Source organism: Colobus angolensis, unplaced genomic scaffold, assembly GCF_000951035.1.
Source record: "Colobus angolensis palliatus isolate OR3802 unplaced genomic scaffold, Cang.pa_1.0 Scaffold155, whole genome shotgun sequence".
Classification (NCBI taxonomy): domain Eukaryota; kingdom Metazoa; phylum Chordata; class Mammalia; order Primates; family Cercopithecidae; genus Colobus; species Colobus angolensis.
In genome coordinates this window covers 4,558,666-4,584,106 of record NW_012114655.1, presented here as the reverse complement: position 1 = coordinate 4,584,106, position 25,441 = coordinate 4,558,666, and the positions used below count along the sequence as shown (strand labels likewise).

Genomic DNA, 25,441 nt, shown 5'->3' with positions numbered 1-25,441 from the left:
ACACGGTGAAACCCCATCTCTACTAAAAAATACAAAAAACTAGCCGGGTGTGGTGGCGGCGCCTGTAGTCCCAGTTACTCGGGAGGCTGAGGCAGAAGAATGGTGTAAACCCGGGAGGCAGAGCTTGCAGTGAGCTGAGATCCGGCCACTGCACTCCAGCCTAGGTGACAGAGTGAGAATCTGTCTCAAAAAAAAAAAAAAAAAGCCCAGATATAATGGCTTCACTGTTGAATCCTATCAAACGTTTTACAAAGAACTAGAACCAATTCTACTCAAACCCCTAAAAAAAAATTGAAGTAGAGGGAATACTTCCTAACTTGTTCTCTGAAGCCAGCATTTCCCTGATACCAAAACCAGACAAGGACACAACAAAAAAAGAAAATGGTAAGTCAGTATCACTGATTGAACATAGAGGCAAAAATATTCAACAAAATACTAGCAAATTGAATTTAACAACACATTAAAGTGATGTTTCAACATGGTCAAATGGGATCTATCCCAGAGACGCAAGGATGGTTTAACATATGCAAATCAATAAATGTGATACATCACATTAACAGAACCCAGAACAAAAACTATATGATCATCTCAACACATCTAGAAAAAGCATTCAATAAAACTCAGCATCCCTTTATGATAAAACCCATCATCAAACTGAGTATAAAGGGAACATACCTCAAAGTAATACAGGCTATATATAACAGTTCCACAGCTTATATGGTACTAAATAGGGAAAAATTGAAGGCCCTTCCTCTAACATACCTCAAAGTAATATAGGCTATATATAACAGTTCCACAGCTTATATGGCACTGAATAGGGAAAAATTGAAGGCCCTTCCTCTAACATATGGAACAAGTCAAAAAACACCTATTTTCAACCCTTTCTTTTTTTGAAACAGAGTCTCGCTCTGTTACCCAGGCTGGAGTGCAGTGGTGTGATCTCAGCTCACTGCAACCTCCGCCTCCTGGGTTCAAGTGATTCTCATGCTGCAGCCTCACAAGTAGCTGGGATTACGTGCATGCGCCACTGTATCTGACTAATTTTTATATTTTTAGTAGAGATGGGGTTTCTCCGTGGTGCCCAGGCTGGTCTTGAATTCCTGGCCTCAAGCAATCTGTCCACCTCGGCCTCCCAGAGTGCGGAGATTACAGGTGTGAGCCTCTGCACCTGGCTACTTTCACCATTTTTATTCAACATAATACTTTAAGTCTCAACCAGAGCAATTAGGCAAGGGAAAGAAATAAATGACATCCAAATTGGAAAGAATTAAGTCAAATTAGCATTTTTCACAGATGACGTGATCTTACACTTAGAAAAATCTAAAGACTCCACCAAAAGACTGTTAGAACTGATAAACAAATCCAGGAAAGTTTCAGGATACAAAATCAACATACAAAAATCAGTAGGAGTTACATATGCCAAGAGTAAACAATCTGAACAAGAAATCAAGAAAGAAATCTGGGAGCCTGCATTTTCTCCAGTACTCACTGGAGGCCAACTGCTGAGGTATTTGGCTGTTATAAATAAAGTTGTGATGAACACGTGTACAAGTGTTTGTGTGGACATAAGTTGTTATTTCTCCTGAGTAAATACCTAAAAGTGGGATTTCTGGAGTTTTACTACCCTTGGATGCTACTGTTGATATGGAAAAGACTGAGGAACAGTTTGCTAATCTGCACATTGTTAAACGCTCCTCAGGAACCAAAAAGCCCACTTAACTTCTTGGCATAGACATATCAAAGACTGTGCAAGCAGGAAAATAAAACTTGGTTGCTGTTTTATATTCTAATGGATCGATCAGAATATATGATAAAGAAAGATTAAATGTACTCTGAGAATTTAGTGGATATCCTGGACTTCTTAATCGAGTGAAATTTGTGAATTCCTGTGACCGTGATATTCAGGATATACTGATGGCACTGTAAAATGTTGGGAAGCTCAAATAGCCAGTGACAAACCTGTCCAGCTCTTCAAGGATTACCCTTCCAATACTTTTATCCATTTTAATATTAACTGTAATGATCATATTATTTGTGCTGCTACAGAAAAGTTGATGATGATGCATGGTTGGTGTTTTGGGATGCAAGGATGAATTCTCAGGATTTACGTACAACTAAAGACGCGATTGGTGCATATTCAGAGACACATAGCGATGATGTCACTCAAGTACGTTTCCATCCCAGCAATCCCAACATGGTAGTCTCAGGTTCACCTGATGGCCTGGTAAATGTATTTGATATTAATGTTGATAATGAAGAGGATGCACTGGTTACAACCTGAAATTCAATTTCATCAGTCAGCTGTACCAGTTGGTCTAGGAAAGGTTACAAACAGATATACCGCATGACACATGGTGGAAGATTTTATTGGTGGGATCTTAATCATCCGGGAAAAGGGAGAAAGGAGTTTTTCTTCAATGGGTCTAGAGTTTCAGTTTTACCAGATGAAAATTTCTAGAACTCTGATGCACACAAGGTACTTACAGTGAACACTACTAAACCGTGTGCCTAGAAACGGTTAAAATGGTAAAATTTATATGTTTTTGTCCACAATTTTTAAAAAAGTTCTATGATGACATAGACCATTACTATATCTCCAGGGTCTAACACAAGTCTGGCACATAATAGGTGTGAACTAAATACTTGCTAAATGAAGGAATTCATAACTATAAAGCCTATGGTCTTAATTATTGTGGAATATTCTCTTTCTAAAATAGTAATAACCATTTTATATATATATATATAAATTGTTATTTATAGCATGAGGGAGGGAACTGGGTATTGGAAACAACAGATGGAAGTTAGACTAATCGGAATGTACCTTCCTTTGTTGTTGATTTCGATTTCTTTGTTTTAGATTTGATTTTAGAACCATGTAAACATTTTATATAATAATTAGAAATCAATATTAAATAAAAAATGTAAAAGCAATCCACAAAAATAAAAACAAAATAAATGAAATTAACATTTAGCATTTTTCTTTTTGTGACTGGCTTATTTCACTTAGTGTACTATCCTCAAGGTTCAAGGATTGTATGTTAATTCCATTTTTAATTGTTTGAGGAATCTCCATGCTGTTTTCCATAGCAGCTGCACTGCTATGGTTTGGATATGGTTGGTTTGTTCCCGTCAAATATCATGTTGAAACTTAATCCTCAATGTGTCAGTGTTGAGAGGCGGGGTCTAGTGAAACGTGTTTGGGTGATGGGGGGCAGATCCTTCATGAACGGCTTGGTGTCGTTTTTGCGATGAGTTCTTGCTCTGTGAGTTCCTGTGGGAGCTGGTTGTTAACTAGAGCCTGGCACCATCCCCTTTGCCCCCTTGATTCCTCTCTCACCGTGTGATCTCTGCACATGCTGGCTGTTCTTCACTTTCTGCTTATGGTATTCTTCCCCCTGCTAAGTTTGTTTTTGTTTTTCTAATTTCTTGAAGTGTAAAGTTAGGTTGTTGATTTGAGATCTTTGTTATTTCTTAATGTACGTGTTCTGTGCTATAAACTTTTTCTTTAGTACTACTTTTGCTACTTCCATAACTTCTGTTATGTTGTGTTTTTATTGTCATTTTTTCTCAAGATATTTTGTAATTTCCTTTGTGTTTTTTCTTTGACCCGTTGGTTGTTCAGACTGTGTTGTTTAATTTCCACATATCTGGGAATTTTCTCCTTTTCCTACGACTATTAGTTTCTAGTTTCATTCCACTGTGGTTTAGAAAGATGCTTTGTATGGCTTTGATCAGTCTCGCTCTGTCGCCCAGGCTGGAGTGCAGTGGCGCGATCTCGGCTCACCGCAAGCTCCACCTCCCGGGTTCACACCATTCTCCCGCCTCAGCCTCCCAAGTAGCTGGGACTACAGGTGCCGCCACCACGCCCAGCTAATTTTTTTGTATTTTTAGTAAAGACGGGGTTTCACTGTGTTAGCCAGGATGGTCTCGATCTCTTGACCTCATGATCCACCCACATCAGCCTCCCAAAGTGCTGGGATTACAGGTGTGAGCCACTGCGCCCGGCCCGATCTTCTTAAATTTGTTAAGAATTTCTTCTGTGGCATAACCTGTGATCTATGTACATCTGTGTACATTCGAGAAGAATGTGTATTCTGCTGTTGTTGGGTGGAGTGTTTTTGTATGTGTCTGTTAGGCTCAATTGGTCTACAGCGTTGTTAAAGTTCTTTCTTTTCTTTCTTTCTTTTTCACCTAAGATAAAGATGGGCGCTCTCTAATACTAAGTAAGTGTGCCTGGGATGAGCGGAGCCTCTCGTAGGACCAGGGGACATCTGCCCAAGCGCATTGTGAAATTGAAGCATTAATGCCCAGTGAGGGCCAAGTCAGGACAGTCACAGTAGAGCCAGCAATGGTGACCTCTCCTTCCCAAACCTCTAAGGGGCCCACTGGGTTTACATGGGTCTGCAAGTCTGCACCGACTCGGCGATGGCCCTGGAGACAGCCTGTGCGTCAGGGAAACGTCAGGGGCATGGCGGCCACCTGCTGTAAGAATAGAAGGCCCTGGGAGCCTAGACAGCCGGCACATCTGACAGAAGCCTGGAACCCGAGCCACTTCTTCGTGTCCTGGCAGAGACCCAGCAGAGACCCATCAGGGACCTCCCACCATTAAACACTGTGCTGGGTTTTGCCTGTTTGGTGGTTTAGTAGGAAAAAAAGAGAAGAAAAAAGAAACAGAAATAAATACATACATACATACATACATACATACTGTCTGAGGATATCCATTAGTGAGCAGAACAAAACCCTGCCCCTCCACTTTCCTTCTGTGACACAGGACCTCAGTGGGTGAAAGGTACTTTGGTGTCAAACTGGAGGGGAGAGGGATTGGGAGGAGGAGAAGAGGGAGTTCTATTCAGAGAAGTCAAGGAAGACCTCATGAAAAAGACACGTGAGGAACACACAAGGAAGGAGGTGAGAGTCAGATGCAGGGGTCTTGGGTGAGAACATTCCAGGCCAAGGGAGCAGCAGGTGCCAGGCCCCGAGGCCGGGCAGGCCTGGAGCACCGGGCAACCCACGTGCCACATGGAGGTAGTGGCTCTCACCACCATCCTGGCCTCTGGAGTCCTTCATATGAGTCACAGAAGAAAAACTTGTTATATCTGAGTATTATTTTTGTGATCTTACTCTTCATCTTAAAACATTTTTTATTGCAGACATTTTATTTATTTATTTATTTATTTATTGAGATGGAGTCTCGCTCTGTCACCCAGGCTGGTGTGCAGTGGCACGATCTCGGCTCACTGCAACCTTTGCCCCCGGGTTCAACCAATTGTCCTGGCTCAGCCTCCCTAGTAGCTGGTATTACAGGTGTGCGCTATCATGCTCGACTAATTTTTATAATGTTGGCCAGGCTGGTCTCGAACTCCTGACCTCAAGTCATCCGCCCACCTTGGCCTCCCACCATGCCTGGCTAGGTTTTAAAATTTTCTGTAGAGTTGAGGTTGTGCTATGTTGCCCATGCTGGTCTCGAACTCCCGGGCTCACGATTCTCCTGCCTCAGACTCCCAAAGTGTTGGGAGTGCTGGCTCACCACCACGCCCAGTCAAGAAATTTTTTAAAAATTACCATTATCACGCCCAACAAAACTAACAGTACTCCCTTAATATCTAACCCCTTGCCAATGTTTCAACTTCTCTTGTCTCAAAATGTCTTTTGTCAGGTGGCTTGTTCCAGTCCGGATTCAGACAAGGTCTTTGTGGTTGCTTCTGTTGTGTCTCCAAGTCCCTTTTGACCTGGACTCCCTCTTTGGTGACTTCCTGTCTGGTTCCGCAGCTCCTGCGTGCTGAGCACCTCTCCTTGCCCCTGAGACAACACTGAAAACTTCACACAAATACAGAGTCTAGGGTTTGGGGGGTGACCACGTCTTCTTTCTGCCTTTAAGATTAGACACCTGTGTGCTAGAGCAGCCAGGATGACCACAAAGCAAGACGCACAGGCACCCACACCAGGGCAGGTGGCGGCGTCTCAATGCATGGATTCACAGCCGGGCTGCACCCCAGTGCTTGGGCCCGCAGCTCTCCAGGGGCGTCACTTTCTGCCCCTGCTCCAACTCCCACCAAACAACCAAACGAGCAAAACCAAAACAGAACACAGCACTTCCAAAGGACAGATCCGAACCCAGGGCAGCCCAGCCTTGCCTCCTGAGGTGCAAGAGCAGGGATGCATGAGACCCCGATGATGTGGCGGCCAGCGATGGCCATCCTTTCTAGGACTCACCGGTCTAAGTGAGGCAGGAGAACAGGGTATGGAGGCAGGGAACCTAAGGCCGTTTCACGCCGGACTTTCTAGAACTAAATTGAAAGGAAAACTAACTTTCCACGCCTAAGTAACAAAAGGACCAGAAGTTACTCCCTTTGCAAACCCCCACCTTCTCTGTGGGGCCGAAAGGAAATTGGCCGTCCACAACCAATCAGACTCATTGCCGCCAGTCTTCGTTTGCATATTAGTCCAACTTTGTAACTTCCACTTTAGCCTCTTAAGGTTAGCTTTTTGCAACCAATCAGATGTTTGCGCGGGAGTGTGACCTTTGTAACTTCACTCCAGCCTCTGGTTAGCTGCTTTCTGCAACCAATCAGACCGACTTGGGCCACCACTTTATTCACATGAGGGGAGCACATGAGTGGCCAATGGGAAACCTCCAGCGGGTATTTGGACAGAGAATATTCTGGGGCAGCCCTTGAGCCTGCTCAGGCCGCCCCCACACTGTGGAGTGTACTTTCGTTTTCAATAAATCCCTGCTTTCGTTGCTTCCTTCTTTCCTTGCTTTGCCGCCCGTTTTGTCTGTTTCTTTGTTCAAAATGCCAACAACCTGGACAACGCGCAGCCACGACCCTTAACAACCTGGACAACGCGCGGTCACGACCCTCTACCGGTAAAACGACCCCTTCCCTTGTATGAGCTCATTTGATGTTCAGCACCTACAAGGTCAAGGCTAATATGAGCTCTACTTTTCAGATGAGGAAACTGAGGCACAGAGCGGTAAAGTACCATAAGTCTGGTGGACAGACCCTTAAACCCAGGCAGCCCTCCCGTGGCGCCCTTTCTTACCCCAGAGCGGGGGTGCGACACATATGAAGCCCCCGAGGAAGCCCCCGGGAGAAACAGGAAGGACTGGCTTTAGGAGAGAGAGGGCAGAGGGCAGAGGGCGAGTGCGAGGGCGAGGGTGAGAGGCAGAAAGCCAGGGGCGCAGCGGGGCAGCTCTGGCGCTGGAGCCAAGGAATGGGGCAGCGCGGCTGCGGCTGGGACCGGCCTCCCCACCTGGGCTTCTGTCCGGCGGGAGCGGGCTCCACGGCTCCCCTCCGCCTCCAGCCCCTGAAAAGCAGGACTAGGCTGACCCCGGAGCACCCGGCCGCCCCCACAACCCGCGCCGAGCGCGGACTCCCCAAGCCAGGCATTTCCTCCCGAGGTCCCCCGCAGAGGGGTCGCCATTCCTGCTTCGGCGCCGCGAAAGCGGGCTGTTCCCGCCTCCGTCCGCCCCGCGTGGCCTGGCGCCGCCTCCCACCGCGACCGCAGTTGTCCGGATCCGGATTCCTCCCAGGCGGGCGCCTCCTGCTGCTGCCCGGGAACCCCGCGGATGCGCCTCCGGACCCCTGAAACGCGGGCCCGCGGGGACCCCCAGCTCTGCAGCCTCAGCCACGAGGCCCCGCCAGGGCGGCGAAGTTCGCTTCTGCCCGGGCCTCCCTGTGGCTCCGGTCGCTGAGGGGAAGGTGCGGGCGCCCCACAGCGGGGGACTGGACTCCGCGCCGGGCCTCGTGCTCCGGAAGGAAGCCCTGGGGCCGCCCCGCTCCTCTGGGCATTTTCTGGCACCGAGTGCGGAGCGAGCCCCCCCGCCGAGCACGGCTGACTCGGTGTCCGCGGCACAGGCTGCTTGCCCGGCGCTGACTCGTTTCCCAGCGACTCCCGAGGGGCGGCGTCCCCTTGCTCGGAGCCGGCGTCCCCGCAGCGCGCCCAGGCCCTGGGTGTGGCTCCCTCCCGCGGCCGGGCCGACTCCCCCGACGGCCGTGCAGACGGCCCCGGCCCTGCGATCTGGGATTCACAGCAAGACGGCATTTGAATATTCATTGTGCGCATGCAGCACTTTCCGGAGAACACACAAAGATCTCTCACCACAATTATCTGGCTCCAGCTTTAAAATATGAGCTGTCACTTCTTTCACGGATCTTGTGAGAAAGGAGAGTCTTTTTTTCTTTAACTCTTTTTCCCTTGAACGCAATTACCACCTCATTCATGGCTCTTTGTGGCCACCTAATCTTGGGATTATGCCAGTGACATGACCACAAAGCAGCATGACTGACGTACCTGACAGCTCTGGCGGTGACACGGCGGCCGCAGTGAGAGGCAGCCTTTGTGGAGTGAGTTCCACTGCCGCCCGCCTCGCAGGGAAACCGGGCAGGAAGGTGTAGCCCAGAACCGCCCAGGGACCGTCCCCACCCGCGGGGATGCTTGCTTTTAACGCCCAGGGACGCTTGCTTTTAACTCGAGAGCCCTGCACACTGCACCGAGGAGCAAGGATGCCGGGGCACACCTACCTGATTCCCCCATTGTTGGCCAACATCAAACATCTGCACCCCCATTTGGTTTGTCACGTACAGCAAAGCAGCCAGGTCTGAGGACTTGTGTCCCACAGTGGAGGCCCTAGTCGGCCTTCCCCAGGCCCTCCCCAGACCGCGCCAGCCTGGTACCAATGCAAGCCCTGTGCAGGCACAGCACGTGCAGACATGCCAGGCGCAGGCACAGCACAACACGTGCTGGCAGCAGATCCACTCAACTGTACATGCACGGGCGCCATGAAGACCCCACACTTTTGATTCCAGCTTAGCACATGGGAACTTACCCTGGGATCAGCCATTCAGAGGGCTTCACTAGCTTCTGGTGTGTTGGGTTGGTTATATTCTCTGACTTTTGGTCTCCCACCTTTTCAGACCACAGAAATAATACCTATTATTCAAAATCAAAACGTGACAGAAAGACGTAACATGAACAACAAACATCCTGCCATCCGCCTTCTCAAAGGCACCCTGCTTTCTCCACCTGCAGATGTTCCCTGAAGTGTTCCCAGTGCACCTGCATCCAATATGAGTAATTTTCCTTACAGAAAAGTATCACACTTTACATACTGTTTACATCTTTTTTATTTTATTCTCTTGGTCATCTTTGCATGATTCGCATATTTTAGTAACTGATCTTTAATCAGTTTTAGGGATAGCCTCAGGCTTAGGCTGTGGAAGGGAACTGGCCCACCACCCTCTTTAGCACCCAAGAAAACAATGGCTTTCTTCATGGTCTAAAGATTTAAATAACTGGAAACATTTAAAACCTCTTAAGTGGCTTAAGATTGCTATTAAACTAACAGAAAGAGGGAAAGACAAACATTTGTCTGCCATACAGCAACCAGCAGCCACACCACTGAAGGTATCCTAGCAAGGGCGGGTGCTGGACAGCAGTCCTGAGCTAAAAAAGACCAGAGAAACCTGTCCAGATCTCTTTCTCACAGAGGACCGCCCGGGTGACCAGCCCAGAAGGTAACTAAACCGCTTCGCTTGCTCAGCCTCCATTTCCTCACGGTGTACACCAAATTAGAACACACTTCATGTGCAAAGCTAACATTCCTGCGTGAAGCTACCTGGTTAATTCTGAGAACTCCCATGCTGCGCTGGTGAGAGAAAACTTGCGTTTTGTTTCTAATTGGAAACGAATAACTGAAATTGTTCTCTCATATTTTCTTCTGGGACTCTTAGTTTTATTTCTAACATGTGATTCACCTGGAAGATATTTTGGGCTAACCCATCTCTTTCTCACTGAAATGTTGCCATTTACCATCTACTAAATTTCTGTGTGTATCTGAGTCTTTCTGGATTCCATTCTGTTTCACTGATCTTTTCACAAGCCAGTCTCACCCAGGCTGCTTTAATTACCGTTAGGATTGGATGTGGCCCCACGAGTTTCCACTGAGAGAAGACCTGGGATTCCAGCAGGCAGAGGCCGACATACAAGCTTAGTTGTTGCTATGTTTCTTCCTAATAGCTTCCCTCCTGAATTAAACCCAACCACCAAACATGGCAGAAATGGACCACCAGTAGAAGGTGACACATGTGAATCCTGAGGGCTGGTCCCTTCCAGAGAGAAAGACTAGCAACAGGAGGCTCCCACCATCTCTCAGAGGGAGCACACATTTCCTCACCTTGATGTCGGCACCAGGAGGCTGACAATGACAACCTGTGTGGTGTGCCCGGGAGAACCACAGGCCATCACCCTCCCTCTGCAGCACATCCTGGCTGTCCTGTTGGCACTGCCATGCCAACCTAAGAACCACTTTTCTACTTGAATCAACACCTTGTAGGTATCATTATTAGAAAGGCATTAAATGTAGAAATTGGTTTAGAGAGAACTGACAGCTTTAGTTATTGTTATCTTCTACTTTAACACAAAATATGCATTCCTGATAAGCTTCACGGACGTGTTGCGGCCCAAGTTGGGAAGAGGCTACCCCACTCCAGGGGTATGAGGGCGGACGTGACATGAGGAGCAAGTGAGGGGAAACGAGGCTGCAGAGACATGGGACGAGGGCGAGCAGGCTCCACCAGCAGAGCACATGGAGCTCTCCAGACGCTTCCATAAAGACAGGGCCAGGGTGGCTGCTGAACACCAACTTCCAAGACTGAAAATGTACATGTCGCACGGACACAGAGGTGGCCTCTGCAAAACTGTGATATGGCAAGGCCTCCCCAGATCTCCCAGCAGCCTTTCTGTCCACGCTAGACACATCCTGAGGACGCCCCTGGGAGTCTGCTCAGATGATGAGGGTTCCTTCCCTGCCCTGCCTCAGCGTCTCGTGCATAGCAAGGCATAAATGACTGCCTCTCCTCACAGATTTGACAGAAGGGCGATTTCGTGGGGCAACTAAAACGTAAGCAGAATCTGGCTGCACCCAGTGGGGTTGGGGCTGGGCGAGTCCCTCCCCCTCTGCAGTCATACTGGGAAGAGGGCTGCCTGGCCTGGCTGTCTATGCCAACATGTCGCAGAACCTACCCGCCAGTGACATGTGCTCCTGTGCATCTTCTGGGTGGGCACAGGACACAGCAGGATGAGAACTGTCATGAACACACCAGGGAGGATTCCGGCTCCAACTGTGGCTTTGCTTGCTCAACTCTACCTTCACTCAGAGCCACTCTCCAAAGCCCAAGGCCTTGGCTGTCAGCCTCCAGAGTCGGGCTCTCTTTTGAGGGGTGCTAGCATCCTCACTGCACCCCTCTCCCATCTCGACAAGCAAATTCCTTAAAGACCAGATGGGTCACGTTTTCTTTCATTTCCATAATCTCCCTTTCTGTTCCCTAAGTTCTGAATCCTTCTACTCCTTTACACTGGCATGAATTTAACTTACAGGATCTTTTATCAGTGTGCCTACATTTACACCGAGGCATAAGATTAAAACTGTGGCCCGGCACGATGGCTCACGCCTGTAATCCCAGCACGTTGGGCAGCTGAGGTGGGTGGATCACGAGGTCAGGATCCAGCCTGGCCAACACAGTGAAACCCTGTCTCTACCAAAACTACAAAAATTAGCTGGGCATGGTGGCAAGCGCCTGTAATCCCAGCTACTCGGGAAGCTGAGGCAGGAGAATCGCTTGAAACCAGAAGGCGGAGGTTGCAGTGAGCCGAGATCCCACCACTGCACTCCAGCCTGGGTGACAAAAGGAGACTCTGTCTCAAAAAAAAAAAAAAAAAGTGAAAGTGAAACAAAAGATGGGAATGTTTTATTAAAGGTTAAAAGAGTGTTTAATCACAAAACGTCAACACTTGTTGGCTTGTCTCAATCTTTTATAAGCAACTATTTGCCACCAAGGTGGCCGATTTCAAAGAGCTGGTTATATCTGCAGTGATGTTTCTCTTTAATTAAACACCTGCTGTGTGAGTTATCTGATGCTGTGGAATGAATTTACACAGGTGCCAAGGCTTCAAACAACAAGCATCGATTTTCCAGCGTCTGGCACGGGGAATCCGGGCACAGCTTAGTGGGTCCTCTGCTGTGGGCTCTCAGGCTGCAGTTGTGGTGTCTGTCACCGAGATGGGGTCTCATCTGAGGCCCGACTGCGGAAGGACCTACTTCCAAGTGCCTTCACTTGGTGCCAGCATGATCCACGTCCTTCCGGCCTGCTGGGCTGGGAGCCTCAGTTCGCAGCTAGCTGCCCACCAATTCCAACCTCACTTGACTCCTTGCCATGTGGCCCTCCCTGGGATGGCAGCTTGCTTTACTGAGGCCAGTAAGGGAGGGTCTGGTAGCCAGACAAGAGTCGGAATCTTTTGTGATGGGATCAGGCAGGTGAAATTTTCCTCAATGTGGAGGCCTTCTATTGGGGCTGGAGGGAAGGACTGCACAAGGCCATGTGGGGACCATGGTGGGCCCCCTTAGAAGCTGCCTGGGCATCCGCCTATTTCTTGCTCTAATAATCCTGTTTGCAAAGGAACTATTTTAGAATGACACTGCTCTGAACATTTTCGTAGTTATCTGTTCATTCTCCTATCCATGCTCAGGTAATACAGGAAATAGTGTAAAAACACAAAACAAGTCAACAAACTAATCCTTAAAAATAAATTCGTATCAAACAATTTCTCCTAAAGTGGTCCTGTGCGATTTTTGGACCTGGAAGGAGATGAGGAGCAAGGAGTCCTAAGTGTGTATGGCAGTGACACCAGACAGGTGAACTGACAAGAAGCTGGGCCTGTGTTTGTGGGGTTCGCTAAGTGGCATTTTGAAATTCAATAAAAGCCAACTAGCAAACCTAAAAACTTGCATAAAAGTTAAAGAGTGAGTAAAATTTATCAGATGCCAAGTGAATCTGCTCTGAGAGTTTAGGAAGCATCAATATGAAACCCACACATCCTAACCGAGTTGGGCATCAAAAGCGTGCAGCGGCCAGGAAATGTACCTTTAAGAGACTGACAAGTGGGTTTTCATTAATGAAAAAGACATATTAAAAAATGATCTAATTCCGGAAGAGGCTGGGAAAACAGTTTTTCACTTTAGAGCAAGGCTTTCATCAGTCTTCTATGAAATAATCTATCATGTTAAGTATCAAAATTTAAAAACTTAATACTGAATTGAAAAGGGGGAATGTTCGTTAAGAGAACAAGTTCACAGTTGTGAGAAACAGCCCAGTCTAATTCTGCCCAGAAATCTGTGTCCCATAAAATCTATGTATTGCATGTAAAGAATCATCCCAATCTCAGTTTTACTGAAAACTAAAAACAGCTGCCCACTTACACAGTCTCGTCGCTGGACTCATTAAATCAGTAATGATGCACATTCATCATCACTGAGCTGTACAGAACTTTAAGTTTTGCCTGCGGAATGTCTTACCTGCTTGACAAGAGAAGTATCCTCACTCCTGTGGACTCCAGTAATCTTAGCTGCAGGACACATTAATTTGCAATCTTAGGTCTGCTTTACAACCAAACAGCTTTTAGAAGCAGCCGTACACTAATGCTCCATGTTTTCTACGCTGAGAACAGTTTCTACCATCTGTGACTCAGTACCTAAGTCAGAAAAGAACAAGGTTTGAATCCCAGCTCAAACGTTTTAACTGTGTGACTTTTGGTGAATTACTTAACCCTCTGAGCCTTACTTTCTTTATGTAATACAAGTATCAACTCCGTGGGCCAGACCAGCTCCAGCCCCAGCCTCCTATAAATCCATCTCTGTCCACAGATGCCACTGTGGACAGACCACCGTAGAAGGAAGCACTGTGTCCCTCCTCTCCACTCGCAGGTCCCTCCGCCGTAAAAATCCCACTCTCCATGAAGCTGTTGAGAATTAAGTACCACAGCAGACACAGAGCACTTAGGACACTGCTTGGCACATTGAAGCACCAGTAAACATTTAGCTGTGACTACTAGAAAATATGTCCTGGAGACACATAAGAAACCGGTAAGAAATCTTGGGGCAAAGGTGGAGGCTCTCTCGAGAAAAGTGTTTACTGGGAGTGGGGAGAAACAGCTGGGCATCTGCAGCAGGGCGGTGAGCAGACAGCCTCCCAGAACAGGAGAGTGTGGCAAACGCACCAGAGCCACTGGGCGGTCAGTCACACTCCTGCAGGCCACGCGAGGCTGTCTAGGTGCTGAGGATGCGGGCATGCAGGGTCGGTCACGCAGACCTTACATTCCACAGGAGGGAGAGCCAACAAGTAGGAACACATGCGGCGGACATGAAGGCCACCCACAACGGACGGTGCGATGCGTGGAGGAGGAGCTTGCCTTGGATGGGGCAGGAGAGCCTCTCTGAGAAGCGGAGCTGGCCACACCAAAGCCTGGGGAAGAACCTGAGACGTGAGCACTGAGCTGGCTGGAAGAGCAGGGAGGCCACTCAGCTGGAGCTCAGGGGGATGGCAGTGGCCGGGGGTGAGGACCTCCAAACCACAGGGATGAATCTGGACTTTATGCCATGTGCAGGTGACTGTCCTCACATATGAGCAGGGAACCTAGGCTCTGGTTGACCTCTTTCAAAAGATAACCCTGTCTTCTGTGGAGAGAAGGATCTGGAGCTAAGAGCAAGCAGGTGGTCTGGTGAGGACATGACTGAAGTGGCCACAGAGAGGACTGAGTGAGGCTGCTGTGGCCAGCGCTGAGACGGATGGATGAGGATTTGTTAGAGGCACAATTTAGAGGGAGCGATGTGAGGGCTTGAGGGTAAGGAAATGGGCTGGTAGAATGAGGAAAGCAAGGCGAAGCCCGTGAGGCACGGAGAGAATCAGAAGTTTGAGCCGCCTACATCACAACCAAATGGAAGCATCTGGCTGGACCCACGAGTCCGGAGCTCAGAGGAGAGGTGGAGACTGAAGACATTAGTGTGGGAAGGGATGGGGAAGAATGGAGACAGATTTCAGATAGGAGGCTTGCTAAAGCCAAGCTTCTGCAATGACCTTGCCCAGGCACTGCTCTCACACTGGCAGCTGTCTTGAAGACAGCATAGTCTGCATTTGCTTTAGGAGTGGTGACTGGCTGCACAAATCATTTGTCCATACTCACCTGCTCTTCAAACGCCAAGCATCATGTTTCCAAATCACGGAGGCAGAGGACAAACTGCAGATCCCTAAAAGTCACTTTTAAGGAAGAGTCACCTTTGGCCAGGCACAGTGGCTCACGCCTGTAATCCCAGCACTTTGGGAGGCAGAGGCGGGCAGATTACCTGAGGTCAGGAGTTTGAGGCCAGCCTGGCCAACATGGCGAAATCCTGTCTCTACTAAAAACACAAAAATTAGCTGGCATAGTGGTGGGCACCTGTAATCCCAGCTACTCGGGAGGCTGAGACAGGAGAATCATTTGAACTCCAGGTGGAGGTCGTAGTGAGCCGAGATTGTGCTACTGCACTCCAGCCTGGGCGACAGAGCTAAACTCTGCCTTAAAATAAATAAATAAATAAGAGTCACCTTTATAGTTTTGTCGTTTAATCCTGTTTTTTGACCTTGTGAGTATAAATTGAAAGGCAAAGTAACAGTTGCACAGAATTGAAACTATTAGGACTGCTATGAACTGACCTTGGCAAACACTTAAAAGACCATGGCAAACAGTCTTAAAACGCAATAGCACGGTTTTAAAACTTTTAAGGCTGAATGTTGTTCAATAAGCACAAATTCAAGCGTGAGGTCATCCCATATTTGATGCACAAAATCTAGAAGTCAAGCAGTATCATTACTAAGTACCACCTGTTTAACTTGTGAAAAAAAATGTTTTTACAAATTTGATTTCTAAGCAAAAATTACTCAGCAAAAGTGAAGTGGAAAAAGGGAAAAGGAAAAAGGGATGTTTTTCTCCCAAGCTCACAGTCATCGCTCTTAAACTGTAACTGGTTTAAGCCTCCCGGTCAGCTTTCCACAGGCCCCGAGGTCCTTCTACTCCACGTAATATCCGACTGTGATCATCCCCGAGCAGCTACACAGATCTGGGATTTTGTTGCTTCAAAGTCAAAGACAATGAGCTGGGGCTCAGAAAGCTTCATCAGGAGACTCTCTAATAATGGTGAGAGGAGCAATTAATAACTACGTTCCTCCTGGGTAAAACCGTGTCACTGGCTGGGCGCAGTGGCTCACGCCTGTAATCCCAGCATTTTGGGAGGCCGGGATGGGTGGATCACGAGGTCAGGAGATCGAGACCATCCTGGCTAACACGGTGAAACCCCGTCTCTACTAAAAATACAAGAAATTAGCCGGGCGTGGTGGCGGGTACCTGTAGTCCCAGCTACTCAGGAGGCTGAGGCAGGAGAATGGCATGAACCCGGGAGGCGGAGCTTGCAGTGAGCTGAGATTGCGTCACTGCACTCCAGCCTGGACGACAGAGCGAGACTCCGTCTCAAAAAAAAAAGACAAAAACAAAAAACCGTGTCACCGCCTCGACCTCAAGCCTACCATAGACAGCTCTCGGGGCCTGCTGTTTCCCTCCCTGTGTCCCACTGGAACCTACCCCATCTGTACCAGCTTCTGCAGCAGTTGTCCTGTCTAGCTTTACATACAGTATGTGAGGTCAGAGGAGATGTAAAGACTCAAGATACCAACGTGGGAACCTCTTCACTGTGTTTGCACAGACTATGAAGGCTCCCCCTCTCGGTAAAATAACCAGCTGCTTGAAAAGCAAACTGTCCTTTCTACTCTGGGCAACTGGCTAAAAGTGGAACAGAGAAGGAATTTCTTAGGAGAAAAGAAACTGTGCGATGGAGGATAAATATCACAGAACAGACACAGAAGCTTGAAAATAATTAACAGAATAAAGTGATATTTAATTTCTGTATGACATAGAAAAAGACAAGCTAACTGAAAAACTTCTGGATATACATTAAAATATATTCCATATTTATTCAGAATATCATAATCAGTGCAAACAGAGAACTCTCTTCTCACCTGTAAAAGTTAAGTACAATACTGTAGGCTAGATACATGATATTTCAGTCAAGTCTTCAGTATTAGCTTGTAAAAAAAAAAAATCTACAATTATAGATATCCAATTTATCATACAAAATATATATACAAAAGCATAATTGTAGTGTAGAAAGATAAAGTTAACAAAATACAACTTATGTAATTTACACAAAAATGTATTCTAGTTAATTTTTTCCAAGAGCTTCACCAATTAGTCGAATAGCAATACTCTTGCCTTCATCTGTTTGAATGACAAGCAAAGCTTCAAATTTGCCTGCGGACTTCGGTCTGAACTGCACGGGCATGTTGATGTAATGCTGGGCTCTGGAAAGAGAGAGGCACATGACAGCGGCATGTCGTGACAGTCCCCGCAACCCTGTCCCAGGCAGCACAGCAGCACAGCGCCTGGCTCGGGTGTTGACGAAAGAGCTCAGTCAAGCCACATTCAGCTTAAATGTATTTATAGTTTCTTTGATGCTATTATTTAATGAGAAAATGACACAAAGGAGAGAAAAATCTAAAATTGGATTAAAACAGTATTACACGCATATATATTCCTGGCTATCCAGTAACTATTAATATATAAAAACGAAAATAAGATGTCTAAACTATCATATATACAGCTTTATATTCTGCCTGCAAAAGCTATCTACCTAAGAAAGAGTTCGGGAACACCCTAATTGCCCGTTTTACTCAGTCCAGACAGCACATTGTACTGGAAAGATTAAAACAACTTCTCCCAACCCTATCATTAATGGGCTGTGCAGGTTTTGCTCTAAAATTCATATGAAACTTTTTTTTTTTTTGAGACAGAGTTTCACTCCTGATGCCCAGGCTGGAGTGCAATGGCACCCCACTTCAGCCTCCCGGGTTCAAGCAATTCTCCTGCCTCAGCCTCCTAAGTAGCTGGGATTACAGGCGGCCGCCACCACGCCCAGCTAAGGTTTGTGCTTTTAGTAGAGGCGGGGTTTCACCATGTCGGCCAGGCTGATCTCAAACTCCTGGCCTAAAGTGATCCGCCCGCCTTCGTCTCCCAAAATGCTAGGATTACAGGCGTGAGCCACCACGCCTGGCTCAAAACTTTCATCAAAAATATTCTAGAAACTTGACTTTCAGATTACAGTATATAGAGGCAGGTAATGAGTGCCCTATGGTTAAAAATAGTATTCTGGGGGGTTTGTCTTTGTCCCTAAAACTAGGTCCTAAGAGCTTCAAAATACACCTCAAAATATGCAATTTAACAAGCTATTCACAGTGTGAATGAGGCTACACACGTATTACACACAGCCCATGTGATGTTATCAACCTCAAGGCTGAGCCGTTTTTAAGGGGACATTCCAAGCTCAGGGGAAGGTACTTCACCCCTTAGTCTTGTCTCAGAGCCGTGTGTTTTAAAGCCTGGCGACCAGAAGTGATGGACGTTTCGGTTTCCAGCATCTGTCCTGAAAAACCCAGCAGTGTCGGCTCTTGGGTGCATAAGAGTACACCGGGCACAAGGTTTAGAAAACAGCTTCAGTATTTCAAAGCCTTTTCCTGGATATAACTGATAATACAGATAACGTATGTTCTTAAATATATCTATATAGCGCAAAGGTGTGTATGTATATCTCTCTATATTTTTATTTAAAGGCTGGGTTATTTTTCCCAAATGCATTACACTTGTTTTACCATGTCAAAGATAACGTACCTTTTAAAAAAAATCTAACCTGGCCCATGGCATTAGCTACAATTTTCTGTTTCATGTTGGCGGGTCAATACTTGGATATATATGGTATCATTTGCCTATTTAAGAGGCATTATAACTTATGAATTACTAAAAATAATAAAATACCCCAAAACAAATCTCTGGAAGAACTCATTATTAACAGAATATAGAACTGTTCTCTATCAAACTGAAAATTTAAGTCTATTGTGATTAAAATATATCATCTGCTTTAGATTTACAGATACACTGAATAAACTGGAATGCAATTTAGAAAGAACCACAACATTTAATACAGCTATAGAACACTCCCAGCAAGATGGATATACTTTAAAAAGTACTTTGTAGTACTATTATTAAAAACTAATTTAATCTACACACACACACACACACACACACACACACGGGAAAAGGTAGCAGGAAAGTCCTCTGAATCCAGTGGGGAGGTCTAGTTCAGATCCTCTCTCTAGCTATGATGGATTTATCTGCAAAGGCACGCAGAGCAGAAACACATCGAGGGAGCAGAGAGGCCATCAGGCTGTGCACACTCAACCCCCAACTCCCTGCAGGCCCTATCTACATGGAAAGGGCTTAGTGGAACCTACAAATTCTAGCACCTACACTTCTTTCTTTTCTTTCAAAACATTTTTTTTTCCAGATGGATTCTCGCTCTGTCGCCCAAGCTGGAGTGCAGTGGCGCAATCTCAGCTCACTGCAACCTGTTTCCCTGGTTCAAGCCAATCTCCTGACTCAACCTCCTGAGTAGCTGGGACTACAGGCATACGTCACCAGGCCCGGTTACTTTTTTTTTTTGAGACAGAGTCTCGCTCTGTCGCCAGGCTAGAGTGCAGTGGCACGATCTCAGCTCACTGCAACCTCTGCCTCCCAGGTTCAAGCAAATCTTCTGCCTCAGCTTCCTGCGTAGCTGGGAATACAGGTGCCCACCACCACGCCCAGCTAATTTTTGTATTTTTAATAGAGACAGGGTTTCACCATGTTGGCCAGGATGGTCTTGATTTCTTGACCTCATGATCTGCCCTCCTCGACCTCCCAAAGTGCTGGGATTACAGGCGTGAGCCACAGCATCTGGCCTACTTTTTGTATTTTCAGTAGAGGCAGGGTTTCACATGTTGGCCAAGCTGATCTTGAACTCCTGACCTCAGATGAGCTGCAAGTCTTGGCCTCCCAAAATGTTGGGATCACAGGCGTGAGCCACCATGCCCGGCCCGAAACATTTCTTTAAAGGAACACTTTCTACAGAAAAAAAAAAAGCCAGTACATTAGCACGTACAAGGTAACACCATTATCAAAGAAACTGAAAAAGGTAATAAAATTTGTTCCCACATATGGGTGCGAAGTCACTGCAGCTCAATGATAACTCTGTTCCTTGGCTTGTCACTTTTCTAGGAACTGTCCTTCTCTCTCAAATGACAGGCAAGGTCTGCCAGGATTGTGCACCCTGCACTGTGCAAGGACATGAGGGCACAGTTGAGGTGAAACCTATTAGCTACCACACCTCAGCTGGGATTAGATGTGCATGAACCAATAGGTTAAGACAAAGATGCTTTTTGGGACTAAGTAGAAACATAAACAAATCTTTTAAAAAAGATGTAAGAAAGAGATCATCACTTAGAACCCTCAAAAAAGAACCCTTACAAAAAAGCCTGTTAGCAATGTTTCCTTTTCCCCATTACCTCACTTACAATCTATCACACATCAGTGTTTACCGACCTCCGCACTGGGCAAAACCCCTGCACCTTCTTGGGCGAGCTCTTCTGCCTCCTCCAGCTAGAATCAGTTGGCAGCCTATAAGGAACAGCCACTTTCCTGGGCTAGTGCCGGAGCTTACAGAGAGCAGCCCCACGGCTCCCGGGGGCCTTGGAAAAAGTGCTTCTTTGTAAGTAATTATCTCCTGCACCCTACAGATGACTATATTCCGATTATTACTTTGGAAATGTGTAGTTAATGGTGTCATAGAGCACAGGGTGATCTAACAAATGAAAACTGTGATTAACTAAAGGCTGGGAATTGCTTCTCAGGGCTTTAAGAACACAGATTTTGTTCCACTGCCAAGGCAAGCTAACTGTTGCTCTCCTCTGGCAATTATGTTTTGTAAGCCTTTGTCTAAAGTCACAGTGTCTCATGTTTGGGACAAATACAACAGCACACAATGCCGTAAGTGCCTATGACTTCAGTTCTGTGGTAAGAACTGTCACTGGGGTTCCTGTGGCATCTGCCTCTACTGTCCTGCTGCTTCTCCAAGGTCAACACAGGTCATTCTCTGTTATAAAGAAGCCAGTGTTTCCACCTTTCTTTGCCTAAAATTTACTTTAAAAGTTTCCTGTAACCCAGAGTTAAGTTCATTTGGTTAAACAGATCACAGAATTAGTACTTCATACACATGATTTTCTTACTCATACTTTACCAAATTTACAATGAGCTGCTGCTATTAAAGCTATTGCTGAAATCGATACTATTATGCATTTACCCTATAGTCCCATAGTGATAGTATCGATGAAGATTTTCTGGAAACTCACCATAATCAGAATAACTTAAGTGTCTGCCACTAATAAAGTATAAAATTATTTCATTCAAATTTATCTTCAAAGCATCAAAGTTTAAAAAGATTTAAATATGTTCAGAGTACAAACTATATACCTTACGATACTATTTTAAATGCTAACTTAATTGAACTGTCCAAATTTTGCTTAATTTAAAAATAGTTTCTCATGTTTCTAAGTTCCTTCTGAGGCCATTAACATGACACAGGCTGCACAGGAATGCAGCGCTATAATTTATAACTCTTAATTTCAAGCACTGGAACGGCAAGTCTACAAGTTCACGTCCACAAAAATGTCTACTTTTACATGACCAGCAAAGAACACATCTCGTATCTCAAAAGTGGTTTATAGAAAACAAGTTGAAGCTAAGCAAAATGTCATCTCATTTATAAATTTGAGCTTCTCATTAAAAATGTTCTAGGCATCTTTCAAAAATCCCCTTGTCTGATTCCCACTCGGCTGGTCTTGTCCCTACACTCCCTGTCAGAAATAGACTCCGCCATCTGTAGCACTATTGTGATGAAATAGGTTTAGGTTCTTTCTCTGCAAAGAGTCAAATCTGAATTGGCCCACAAATTCTGGCAGAAAAGCGACTCTTTAAAAAAAATCTGTGAAGGCAAATTAAGCAAAGAATATAACATCAAAAAAGAATTTGAAATGACGACGTATTCAATAATAGAAGTTGGAAAATGAATGTTTAACTGCAGGAAAGTTTTGACTGCCTCATACCTAGCCATAAAATGGAGAACAGTGACATAAAGCTGCAATTTAACAAGTTATTTTAAATAATGATGCTTTATCAAAACTACAGATGAGGATGGGGTATATGTAAATATTCTTTTTTTAAAGTTGGTACTATTCAAGATAATTTTTTAAATGAAACTTTGTTTAGAAGCTTTGAAAAATATTTTATTTATTTATTTATTTATTTATTTATTTTTGAGACAGAGTTTCACTCTTGTTGCCCAGGCTGGAGTACAGTGCCGTGATCTCAGCTCACTACAACAACTGCCTCCCAGGTTCAAGAGATTCTCCCACCTCAGCCTCCCAAGTAGCTGGGATTACAGGCGCCTCCCACCATGTGTGGCTAATTTTTGTAGTTTTAGTGGAGATGGGGTTTCATTATGTTGGCCAGGCTGGTCCAAACTCCTGACCTCACATGATCCACCTGCCTCGGCCTCCCAAAGTCCTGGGATTACAGGTGTGAACAACTGCACCCAGCCTAAAAAAATATTTTTTAAGGTAAGAAGAGCTCCTTGAAATGCAAATCTAAAGTCCTTCCAATTTGTGACAGATGTATGCCAGTTTTTACAGAAGTATTCCATTGATCCACTGCATGTTTAAAAATATACCCTGCAAAACATTTTGCTGGTGAAGATGTGGGATGTGAACCAATCTGAGGAAGCAGAATGAATAATGCAGTTACGATAAAATTTGAGTTTAGATAATAATAGTGCTCAGGATAAATTATTCAGTATCTATTTGTATTCAGTTACTAAAAATAGTTACAACAATTAGAAATTTAAATGATCTTTTTCTGAATAAACTAATTGCCTCTGCAGTCGTGTTACCATGTATGTTAGTAGTTCCAACCTATTATTACACACACTAGAGCATCACTCGCTAGTCTCAAATCAACTGGGGCAGCCGACAATAAGTGGAGAGATCCACAGACTACTACTATGAGAGGAGAACTTGGAGAACAGAAGTCAGAAAACTTGGATTTGGCTGATTTTTAAACTTGGGCCTTTCTCTTCTATGTAGTTGTCATAGGGATTAAATGAAGACACACTGATAATAAAATGAGGTTCTATCAAAATCTGTAGAGTGAGTGTTGATGCATCCTGCCAGCCAAGGTCACCTACAGGGGAGATTTGATGATGATCATGATGATGATGATGAAGATATTGACACTGACACTTGCTATGTCTGGGCATTATTACCACATCTCTTATATTCCTCACAGTTCTATGCTGTCAGTAGCTAGCATTGGCATTCCCATTTTACAAATAAGGAAATTGAGGCCAAAGAGTTTATCAAGTTTATGATAATTTTTAGATGTATTCACTGTTGAATTTTCAGAACTAAAATCTATAGTTTGTGCCTTTAGGTCAGTCTCCTGGGAGCGAAAGGAAGGGTTTAGCCCTCAAGCATATTAAAATATTTTATAGTCCATAGAAGGAAGAGGTGGTGTGAGAGATAAAAGAATAAAAAGAAAGAGTAAGGTAGAAGGAACAGTCTTCAATCAAACCATCTTTCCAGTATCCAGGGCTGTGAGTGAGCTTCAATTGTACAGCACCACTGGTCTTAGTTAAGTGAATAAATGGCAGGCCTAGAATGTTTGCAGAGTGGTCCAAATGTTCACAGAATAGAACATGTTTCTGGAATAGTCTCCTGATGCTAAAATGAGAGACTTTAAAATAATTAAAGGACTTAAGGATTCAAAGATGAAATTAAAATTATTCTTCAGCATTAAGTCCAACAGAACCCTACTATTAAGTTCTAAATAACAATGACAACCCAGTTCGAGAGTTCAACCTAAATGTGCATCATATAGAAAAGAAAATTAGCAAGGATGATAAGAAAATGAGGCCCTGATTAAGAATAGTAAGCGGTGTCTGAAGAATGACAACTGAAAAACACCACAATAAAAGTTTTCCCAATTAACCTGGAAAGGTTTTTGTCCCAATTAATGAAAATCTAAGTCCTTGACTCTCAGCATACCAGTGAAAATAACATTTGAAACAGGAATTACTCTAAAAGTCAATCTTAAGATGATTACAGCTCTAAGATTTATGTGGCTGCAAATCCTGGGTGGGAGGGGTCACACCAGCCCAAATGCTGCGCCCTGCGGCACCGCTAAGTGCACCACGGACAGTCAGAAGCTGTCCCCCTGCAGGCTCCTTTTCTCTGCTTCTGCTTGCGAAGACTCATTTGATTAACGCTGTTCGGTGCTGGTGAGGAATCTGGAGGACCTGCAGCAGAGGAGACCTCACAAGCCCCAACTCCCAAGAAACAAAAGTCCTGCATCGCTGACGAGAACCTGATGCTAAAATGAGAGACTTTACAATAATTAAAGGACTTAAGGATTCAAAGATGAAATTAAAATTATCTGCGATCTGCGATACACTTACCTCAGAGAGTACTTGGAATGTCTGACATAGAATGGCTCTCTGGGGCTCAAAAACTTCAGCTGGAATTTAACAGAAAACACTTTATAAAGTTATGAAAATTAGATCTTCTAGAATATATAAACATACCATGATTTATTACAGATACATTTCGTAAATTTAGGTGTTGCCACAAAATTAGGTAGGACAACAAATGCTAAGGCAATGAAAGCATATTTAAGAAAATTTTAACATGAATTTAATCTAGTTTTAACTAAAGTAAAGGCTGTCCAGAAATATGTATGTATAATAGTACAGAAGAAAAAGAAAAAGTTAAAAATTAAAATATAAAAACAAATTTTTGGTTTTCAAGTAAAGGGTTACAAACTTCCAGTGGGTTTATTTTCAAATACAATATTAAGGAATTCTGGGGGGATGGGAGCAGGGTCTTGCTCTGTCACCCTGGCTGAAGTGCAGTGGCACAATCATGGCTCACTGCAGCCTCACCCTCCCAGGCTAAAGCGATCCTCTCATCTCAGCCCCCACCCAAGTAGCTGGGACTACAGGTACGTGCCACCATGCCCTGTTAATTTTTTTTTTTTGGTAGAGATGGAGTCTTACTATATTGCCCAGGTTGGTCTCAAACTCCTAGGCTCATAAACAGTCCCCCTGCCTTGGCCTCCCAAAGTCCTGAATTACAGGTGTGAGTCACTGCACCTGGCCTTATATTGCATTTTTAAAAATTACCTCATTATTACAACTTATATATAGTCTATAGAATCATCAGGAAAATGTTTGTTAGAATCATCAGGAAAATGTTTGTTATCCAAGTTCAATGCATTTATTTTTCCAAAACCCATAGTAATATTTCCAACTTACTGAATGTGTAATAAAAGAATTATTTCGCAGATTGACTTTGAGTGTCCGTGATTCCCCCACACTGGTCGGCAGGAACCTGTACACGTCCTCTGGGGCATAAACTCCACGAGCAGTCACATCAAGCTGCCTGCTTTGGAAATAGATGTAAAAGTTAAGAATTTGAAATCCACAGTAACTTAAACTATTTTTATATATTAAAATTATGTAGTATTGCATTAATTTGTGTTTTTCCTGGAGATTTACTTTCAAATATAAGTTTTGTAATGACAACTTATCTAATTTATG

The 25,441-nt window shown here is 45.0% G+C and overlaps 1 protein-coding gene and 1 pseudogene across 1 annotated transcript in view; one reads left to right on the top strand and one right to left on the bottom strand.

Moving 5' to 3' along the window:
- Positions 1-1,644: 1,644 nt before the first annotated feature.
- LOC105507946 lies at positions 1,645-6,178 on the top strand (annotated as a pseudogene).
- Positions 6,179-16,808: 10,630 nt separating this feature from the next.
- CEP192 (centrosomal protein 192kDa) overlaps positions 16,809-25,441 on the bottom strand; it is a 144,529-nt gene continuing 135,896 nt past the window's right edge. Inside the window, 3 exon segments of the mRNA XM_011936637.1 lie at positions 16,809-17,228; positions 24,302-24,360; positions 25,157-25,283. Coding sequence (XP_011792027.1) covers positions 17,090-17,228; positions 24,302-24,360; positions 25,157-25,283 — 325 coding nt within the window. The 3' untranslated portion in view covers positions 16,809-17,089.